The sequence below is a fragment of the Aplidium turbinatum genome, chromosome 6 (genome assembly GCF_918807975.1).
Source record: "Aplidium turbinatum chromosome 6, kaAplTurb1.1, whole genome shotgun sequence".
Taxonomy (NCBI): domain Eukaryota; kingdom Metazoa; phylum Chordata; class Ascidiacea; order Aplousobranchia; family Polyclinidae; genus Aplidium; species Aplidium turbinatum.
Genome location: NC_137477.1, coordinates 18,060,650 through 18,070,230, shown reverse-complemented (window position 1 = coordinate 18,070,230; position 9,581 = coordinate 18,060,650). Strand labels below are relative to the sequence as shown.

At 37.7% G+C, this 9,581-nt stretch overlaps 1 protein-coding gene across 3 annotated transcripts; it reads left to right on the top strand.

Annotated features, from left to right (window-relative positions):
- Positions 1-490: 490 nt before the first annotated feature.
- LOC145772310 (small ribosomal subunit protein uS17m-like) lies at positions 491-8,628 on the top strand. Of its 3 annotated transcripts, none has more exons than XM_082584184.1 (4): positions 491-621; positions 5,393-5,562; positions 7,707-7,894; positions 8,224-8,628. In XM_082584184.1, exons 2-4 carry the CDS (start codon positions 5,443-5,445, stop codon positions 8,345-8,347), a joined length of 432 nt encoding a protein of 143 aa, XP_082440310.1. In that variant the 5' UTR covers positions 491-621; positions 5,393-5,442; the 3' UTR covers positions 8,348-8,628. The 3 variants fall into 3 exon arrangements, with proteins under 3 accessions (XP_082440310.1, XP_082440312.1, XP_082440311.1); XM_082584186.1 differs by having other exon boundaries at positions 607-625; XM_082584185.1 differs by lacking the exon at positions 491-621 and adding an exon at positions 1,174-1,604.
- Positions 8,629-9,581: the final 953 nt, after the last annotated feature.

Below are 9,581 nucleotides of genomic sequence, written 5' to 3'. Positions count from 1 at the left end.
ACGAGAGATTGTCGCTCAAGCGTGACAGTGCATCGCAATGATGACGTCACGATTGCGCGACAATCCATGTCACAATACGGAGACAGATAACTTGGCCATAATTTCGTGAACACACATATATATATTTTTCTTAAAGAAAATTAAAAAACCAACTATTTAGAAGAAATTCTTTAATAATTCAGGAAAATTTAAGTAAATTTGTTACATTACAATTGAATTGTTAAATTTGAGTATATTTTATTATTTTAATAGAAACAGGTAAACATCTATTTGGCCTTTTTTTATTTAATATTTTCCTTATTTTGGTCTTTTTTGTTTTATTTATATAATTTCCCTTTGTTGGTTTGTTCCCGTAAACTGTTCTATTAGTAACTTCATCATTGCTGTTGTTTTCCGACAAAGAAAAATAATTAAATTAAAAAAAAAATTGGCTTTAAGACCTTTTCATAGTCTGACTCTGGCAACCTTGAGGCAAGTTTGTAATTTGCAACTTTGCAAGTGTGAGGTGATTTGGTGAAATGGTTTTCAGTTTTCTGCATCTGCAACCACATATTCCACTCAAAAGCAAAGCTTTCATTACCGTACTTATTGCAGGCAACCAGGTTGACCAAAGGCTTTAGGGTAGGTTAGTGGCAAGAATGTGCATGTGACTAATTAAAGGAGTGATTTTTGTGTGGCACAGTGATGTTTCAGATGACAGCTATGTTAGTGTGAAATGTCAACTGTGATAGGCTATAAGGTGTTCAAACGTAGGAAGCATGTCATGTGCAATTATGCATATATCAAAATACAAGAAGTTACGAGTAAAGTTCTTTCAATTCAAACTAAAAATTAATAATCTTGAATTTGCCAATTTTTTGGTATTATATATACTCCTTTCTTTTTTTGTTTATTTTATCACAGTACGCAATGGATGCAACCTATTTCGTCCCCTGAACACTTTGTACCCTCATTTTGACTAGTTTGTGCCCGTACACAATAAAATGATAAAAAAATGAAACAAAAAAAAAAAGAAAAAAAAAAAAGAGCCCAGCCTAATGGGCAAAACACGTGTCTATCGCTGAGTTCCTGCTACACTCGACTGCCGAGAAACACATGTTTTTGGAAAAGTCTTGATGGCTAGTGTGGAGGCTACACTGGTATGGTTAGCGAAACACAATGTTCGCTGTTCTATAGTGAGTAGTCAGGTAGTGCTGACGCCAGGAAGATCGCTCCTTTTCAACAGTGCATTTCCTTGGTGACAGTTGGTTTCTTGTTTTCTTTCCACAAAGGTAAGAATTCAATTGACTGAGAAATGCAGCGGTTGAGAACGATGTGGCAGGAACTAGTGGTGCGGTATCTTACGCTGCCTTCGCCTTGTAACGCTGTTCTTGCCCGCTCGGATCAACCTCGCTCTGCTTTCAACGCATTGATCAACACGATCCCCTGATCAACTCGATGCAGCCTCAAAATTTCCACCCCAATTTTCTACTTTTTCCTGGTAATGTAGCCTATCAGTGCCTCTGGTTTCAATCGCTAGCCTCCCCGACCCAGCTGGGCGAACCTGCGTCAACGTCTGGCCAGTGCACATCCGTGCTCGCCGAATCAAAGCTTACTCTTCTCCAGTGAGTATGTATTACATTCCGACCTATATTTTTTGTTTCTATTGATTAATCGAGCCTCTGCTCCACATTTTTATTTGAATTTCGTCTGCCACGAGAGCCAAATTATCCTTAAATAGTTGACTCTCTTCCTCGTGGTAGACCCCAATTTTATCCGCTCTGCCTACTGGCAGACCGGGTATAAGAGTCAAGTACCTGCGCCGAGGTCGCGTGAGGGAGACGTGGGCGCCGCCCGGCGATCAATTACTGCCGGTTCCAGCGTCCACACGCGACGGGTCGCCCGGCCCGTCGCAGGCCATCTTTCTGGGCAATGCAGAAAGAGCCTGTCTCCCTGGCCCGCTCCGTCATTCTAAATTGGCGGACGGGTCATGTAACGTTTTCGATCCACACTCTCCCTCCACAGGTACCTCGACTCCCCAGCCTGGCCCCCGCGACCTAAGCTGGTGGACTTACCCCTCCGGGTGCATCGTCACCCCTAAATCACGCCGCCGCCGCGGGTGTGGCAGGCCGGTTTCTGAAAGTCTTCGACCTGGCTATGTTTGTTTGTGCTCTCTCGCCGTGTCAATTATTTGTACCCGTGCGCTGTTGATGCAAATAAAACAGTTTAACACAAAATAATGGGCGAAACACGTGTCTATCGCTGAGTTCCTGCTACACTCGACTGCCGAGAAACACATGTTTTTGGAAAAGTCTTGATGGCTAGTGTGGAGGCTACACCGGTATGGTTAGCGAAACACAATGCTCGCTGTTCTATAGTGAGTAGTCAGGTAGTGCTGACGCCAGGAAGATCGCTCCTTTTCAACAGTTTTATTTTGGTTACGGTACTTAATATGTCTTGATTATTTTAGAACAGGTATTTCAGAAAAACTGCAAATTTTGTTCCAACGTTTAAGTTTTAGACTAGCCTACTGTAACTCTTTGTGCAAGAAAAACAAACATTTTTTTTATTCTTAAAAAAAAATTATTTTAAGGTAGTGGCTATTTGACCGGCGCCGGTCTTTGAATCTGAAACACTATTTGACCGGTCATGATGTCACTATATAGGCATTTTTTTCTTTTTCTCTTTCAAAGCAAAAGACGAGAAGAGTGCCTATATAATTTCTAAATTCGGCAATTATGTTCAACTGATTCTATGGCGCGTAGGATAAGTCTCCGGCTGGTGCTCCAGAGGGAATGAGTTCGATACTACGCGGAGCGTTCTTTTATTTTTATTTAAATTTTGACCCAAATTGACTCAATCATACGCGCCGACTTCCGGGGGGCGGTGCCCCCCGTAAATTTATGGTTGAAAGGCAAAGAAAACGGCTATTACAAGTGGTGTTTCAAAGATAAAATACTTCGAGAGAGATTTAGATCATTTAAACGGACTTAAAGAATGCCAAAAGCGAAAAACAGCAGCTGATCGCATGGCTTTCTTTGGAACGTGAATTACTACTGAGATGCGCACGGCAGGCACGCTCACAGTCACACACTGCTTATCTTCCCGCGTGTGAGGAGCAACTTCAAAGTCAAAACGCGTGGTAGCGATTGCGAGGTTGAATGTTTATTCTTATTTTACGAGTAATCCAAACGTCCGTTAGATTTTTTGTGACTTCAAACATGAAATCGATTTAAGCAAACTTTATCGAGTTGAAACTATGACACAACGAACAATTAGGTGAATACAGCTTGGAAATCATACGGAATGGAAATTTCAAAGTAGAGCGTAGAGTAACTTACGCTGCTGGAATAGTCACGTAACTATTCATGGCAATATTAAGTAAACCAGCTAAATTAGACGACCTATTTTCAACGAGGTCTTCCCGCTGAAAGATCAATTATGATTCAACAGAACGCATTGTTTTGTTCGCAATGTGTGAGAATTAAATAGAAAACCGATAAAAGAAAAGGTGTTTAATGGTCTTGGTCGCAGACATTGCCTGCATTAACGACGTCTCCTACCGCTATTAAATTATCACCTAGCCAACCTGACATCATTGTTTTATGCGCCGCTAAGGTTTGACATCGACTTCAACGATCATGGAATGTTACGTAATAAGAACGATTATATCCTACACGCAAAAATAAAAAAATTGATCTCTCAAAACAGCTCTTTTTGCTGTTTTGTCTCGTGGGCTATGCATATTGCTCAACAAGTGAATAAAGTTTAGAATTGACAAGGAATCATTAAATTTGAAAATTTAGTTTGAATTTTTGCAAATAAACGTATTCACAACTTTTACTTGGGCCGACGTCATTTCACAATCCGTAATCTATGTCAGCAATGATTTTGATGCAGCAAAAATGCGTTAATTTTGAAAACTGCCGAACTGGAGACCACAGCTTGTCTCGTGTGTAAGTCGAACCTGTCTTCTTGAGGTAAAAATCACTTGCGAAAGGCAAACATCTCGACCTATGCTCGAGTATATACGGTATTCGATACAATACTATATAAAGACTTTCGATAAAAAACAGAAAACACTTCGCCGTTGTTACCGCTTTGAAGGTAAGTAATTAGCAAAATGAGATAAACTGATAGCGGGTTTCCACTCTGGTTTAGATCATGATTTTTTGCATTTTATTTCGATAACTTCACTGTCTTGATCGTTGTTATTCACTCGCACGAAAACTAAATGATTCGGCTTGTTTTCCAACTGTTCCAATTATGAGCTAATAATATCAAAATTTTTACGACTAGCCGTACTGCATGCGTAAAACTAATCGTTTCAAGCAGCGGTTCTAATAAATTCGGTTTGCGACCTAGGTGTCAATACAGTATAAACAAGACAGTAAGCTTAATCAAAGGCTATTTTAATGGAGTAAAATAGCGTTATGGTTATGACGTCATTACTTTTTTCGCCCCCCAAGGTTTTTTGAAAAGTCGGCGCCTATGGACTCAATCGTTAGGCTGCTGCATTTTTGTGGTTAATTTTTAATTTGAGTAGCCTACAGCCCAATTTTTTATGTCTTTTCAATTATGAGTACTGGTAATAAAGTTAGAGTTTTTAATTTTCTGGAATTTGAGAATTTCTCAGGGTAATTTTCCGTTCGTCATAAGAGGATGTGACCGTGTTTGCCGAACGACGCATTACATTTTTGCGTCAATCGGCAAACACGGTCACATCCTCTTATGACGAACGGAAAATTATCCAGAGAAATTCTTAAATTCAGGAAAATAACAAAATAAAATTAAGTAATATTATATAGTTAGAGTTTTTAATTTTCTGGAATTTGAGAATTTCTCTGGGTAATTTTCCGTTTGTCATTACATTTTTGCGTCGTTTGGCAAACACGGTCACATCCTCTTATGACAAACGGAAAATTATCCAGAGAAATTCTTAAATTCAAGAAAATTAAAAAACTCTAACTTTATTACTCATATTTGAAAAGACATAAACAATTGGGCTGTAAGCTACTCAAATTAAAAATTGACCACAAAAATGCAGAAGCCTAACGATTGAGTCACTTCGGGTCAAAATTTAGTTAAAAAAAAAAAACGCTTCCGCAGAATATCAAACTCATTCCCTCTGGAGCACCAGCCCGATACGTATCCTACGCACCACAGAATCAGTTGAACATATGTGTTGAATTTAGAACTTATATAGGCACTCTTCTCGTCTATTGCTTTGAAAGAGAAAAAGAAAAAAATGCCTATATAGTGACGTCATGACCGGTCAAATAGTGTTTCAGATTCAAAAACCGGCGCCGGTCAAATAGCCACTGCCTTATTTTAATAAAAATAGATTGTTCAAAAAGCTCAAAAAACAACTCACATCTCTATTTCTGACTAAAGAATTTATTCGTTATTGCAGGCGGAAACAAGTATTATTTTTCTATTGGATTACGGTATGTCATAACAGCAATGGATCGTACTAAGTTTTTAAACTTGGCTTTAGCTGTTGGAAAAGTGATTTCAACAGATGTAACTGATAGAGCTCGTGTTCTCATTCAACTGAACAGGTTTAACCCATATATTAAAACAGTAAGTACTTATGTTATATTTAACTACCGGTGAGACATTGCTACGGTATTTATTTTTTCAGTCTTAAAATTGTAAATGTTTAGTTTTTTGTTTGTCGTATCCAGGCTAATACCTGGTGGTTGAATATTTAGATTAAGTGGACGGAAGGCAAGGAAGCCAATCTTCCTGTCCACCTTCAGGCATGCCTTTAAGTGTCCAACCAGAGACTCAGTGCATACTCTTGAGTGGTGTCGAACCGCCGCCCTTTTGATTGCCTTTCCAGGGCTCTCACCACTTAACTATGCAGCCGAGTCAAAAAATGTTAAGTAATGCCAAGTTAAAATTTGTTAATTTTAACACGTAGCCTTTCAAGTGTGTGTAGTAGTTTTTCAAGTATTAAAATATTGTATGTGCATTGTGCAAACTTTTGCAATAGTATTCCTAATAATAAATCTAATTTACCTACGGTCAGTGCTTCCACTTTGAAGGATTTTATCCCGAAAAAGGGATTTTTCAACGCTTTGAAAGATAAAAAAGGGAAATGAAGATCGGAAGGATTTTTTAGGGATTTTTAACAATTTTACAAGGAAATTTTGTCTTAAAAAGGGAATTGTTGTTTTTAGCAATACCGGTATTAAAGAAAATTTTATTAATATTTCCATTCAAAAGTTCTAAAAACAACTGGAATAACGATGATCAGCTGGTTTCCGTCTCCACTCGCCATCCGAAACCCCCTCTCACTCTCTTTCCCATTCTCGCCTTTCCGTCACTTGATTTCTATTCTTGCCATTTTGGGAAATGGACATGAGTGCAGTGAGATAATTTTCAAGGTACGAAATAAGGGTACCAAGTGTTCAGGGTACGAATTAGGTTGCACCCATAATAGAGCTAGCAAGGCTGTGTATAGGACATGTATAATTGTACCAAATGGTGTACACAGTCAGACTGAGTCAGTATCATGAATAGGCCTAGTATCCTAAAGTTTTTCATCAGTCTCAGATGATTGTGAAGACGTTACTGACAAGGAGAAAAAAGAGATAGCCTCGCCTTATAGAGTTGAACAAGTTACGGTAGCGCATCAAGGAAAACCGAACTAAACACAAAAATAAATTTGTTAATTGATGGATAATTCGTTACTGCACATTTACCACCTGTATATTTTCGGTGTTAGGGATAGGTTAAAGAGTCCGTGTGGGAAAGATGAGAGTGGTAATTGGTAAATGATGTCCAGGACTCCAGGTGGTAAACCGGAATATCCCAGAACCGACTAACTGACAAGCGGTTTTTGGCTGGACAGTGAACAAAGGAAGTAAACCATGTTATGTTATTGTAAAATTATGTGCTGCGTTTGTGTAGCGTACTGTTCTAATAAAACAACGTTGCTTCGACATACCGTTGCTAACTGAAAAAAATCAAGCTAACCTTTGTAATTTGTTCAGCAACTTTGGTATCAGATTGGGTTTGTCAACTAAATCAGCCATGTTACTGCCTGCAAGGTTTTGTTTTTTGTAGCGATTTGAATACTGTACCACTTCTTCAATTCACTGATTTTCTGTTCTTTCAGGTTAAAACGTAACTTAGGTGAGATTAAAATAACTTTAAAGTTGTATTGGCACTTTTTTTAACTTAAATAGCGTCAAAAATAACCTCGCCTATGAACAAAATTTTGAAGAATTTCCGACTGAGAAAAAAAGGGATTTTGCAGGATAAAAAAGGAAACTGAAAAGGATTTACCAATTGTCAAAAGTGGAAGCACTGCCTACGGTACCTTCACAACAAAAATGAAAATTTAAATATTAAGTTATTTAAACTTGTAGATCACATAACATGAATTTACTTTTAGCAGTTTCTCCTATTGGGACCTGAATGGAAGGTAGTTATCTAAGATCTGAAAATACGTAGAGGGATAATTTATGAAGTAGAATGACCAAAAGTTTGACTTGAACAAATATGCAAAGATAATATATTATTGAAACTTTGCATTCCTTTTCCCTATCCACATTGTTTTCTTCATTTTGTCAACAATACAGTGTTTGGGTGCAATGGTGCAGCGGATAACTGGCCACCCTACTCTACTAAATGCTATTAAAAGGCTTAATGCAATGAGAGCCTTATCTTCCCATACTTGATGCTTAAATCACTTATGGGACTTCACTTTTTTACAGTATTTTCCGGTTAAAGACTATTTGGAAGCACATAATCCAAGTGATCGAGCAAAAGTTGGAGATTTAGTTTTAATAAAGAAAATGGATGAAACGAGAAAATTGGTGGAGACACACAAAATATCAGATATCATTTACGCAGCTGGATTTGTTGTTGATCCAATGACCGGCCTTCGAGTGGATCAGTCGAAGTAAGATCACAGGATAAGTTTCAAGTGCAATTAGTATCTAATTTGTTTCACAAATTTTATTTATCAAAATGGGCAAAATTGTTGAAGTGTTTTATTTTGATGTTGAAGAATGTAAGTTTTGAAATTTACTTGAAATCATCCGTAACGTATGCTAGATGAAACTACCGGCAACGAGTAGTTTCCTAGTCTTACAAGGTGTCTACTATCATGTGAAGGAAATCCCAAAACTTCAAACTTGTGTAAATGCTATTTGACTAAGGTTTAACTCGATTGATAATAATGTTGCGTTTACCCATGTAAAACTAACTCATAATAAAATGTTTTTGTAGCTACCTCCATGAACCTGTTGATGAAGAAAGTATGAAGGAGTTATCTCAATCCACAAAAGATCAGGAAAATGCTCCTCGATATAGTTTTGAAACGACTTCAAAAGACTTTTTGAAGTCAGACTGAAGATCGATTTTCTTTTTACGAAACTGCGTATTCATCAAATAGATTGTTCACTGCAATTGAGGTTTGATTGCAACGTAGAGAAAATGTGGTATCTCGTAGATGATTTGATCTAGCCAACCTAGCCTTCGTAGTATGAACGTCACGGGATTTCTATTTTTTTACTTTATTTGTGGAAGATGTGTATGCATGGGTCCATGGTGTATAGGCACTAGAATGGTGCATGCTAAATGATAAGCAGCTGTGACAAGCTTGTGAAGATGAATAAAATGATATTGTGTCAGCATGTGCTTGCAAGGAATGATATTTTCTTAGGAAGGGCATTGTGTTTGAAGGTGAATGGAAAAGGAAACCAGAACATTCATTGAGAACATGGCAAGAACAGGAGAAGGATGAGGCAGACAAGGTTGGATTGAAGGAGGGGGATGCAGTGGACAAATTGAGATGGATAAAAAGAGTGAAGAGAATAGCTGCAATAGTGCAGGCTCTTAGGGGCAAAAATGAGCATCTTTAGGCTAAACGTGTTACACGTTGTTTTTTTGCATTTTTTGTAGTTGATGAATCTAACTTCAATTTTAGTGGGTGCCGCAACTTTTTGGGTCACGTGATCACCCCCAAATCGGGGATTCCCCCCAAGTCAATTTTGAGCTCTTTTCACGGCATTTTTATGCAATTGGATACGTTATTTTTTTACATTTGGACTGACTGCCACTACAAAATACACGAGATAAAAATGACACAAAATTATGTTATTAATGACGTCATTGTGACGTCATGTATTAATTTTTTGCTTGTTTTTTTCTTATTGTAGTCGCTTGTTTGTTGTTGGTGTTACTTTTTTGGTTACAATAAGTTACCAATAGTTTTTCAACTGATTTGATTAGTATTGAGTGTCAGTACTAACATATTCAAAATCTTAAGGAATCCAACTTCCGGAAAGTGGTTATTTTCAAGATAGCTTTCAAGATGGCCGCCAAACCATTGAACAAAACAGTAAATTGACCATAACTCGGTCATCATATGACCAAAACATGTAGTTTTGGTGTCTATATCTAGGTTTTTATACCCTGTGAAGTCAATGAGACTATTGTCAGAATTGTTGAATTATCTGATAGCCTATAAATTTAATATGGCAATCCAAGATGGCCGCCAAACCATTAAAATAACAGTAAATTGACCATAACTCGGTCATCCTATGACCAAAGCATGTAGTTTTGGTGTCTATATCTAGGTTTTT

Excerpts from the sequence above, each read along its gene's own strand:
- LOC145772310 (XM_082584184.1), top strand. The coding sequence starts at position 5,443 with ATGGATCGTACTAAGTTTTTAAACTTGGCTTTAGCTGTTGGAAAAGTG. Across the intron at positions 5,563-7,706 it reads TTAACCCATATATTAAAACA|TATTTTCCGGTTAAAGACTA; the intron begins GTAAGTACTTAT and ends ACTTTTTTACAG. Across the intron at positions 7,895-8,223 it reads CTTCGAGTGGATCAGTCGAA|CTACCTCCATGAACCTGTTG; the intron begins GTAAGATCACAG and ends ATGTTTTTGTAG.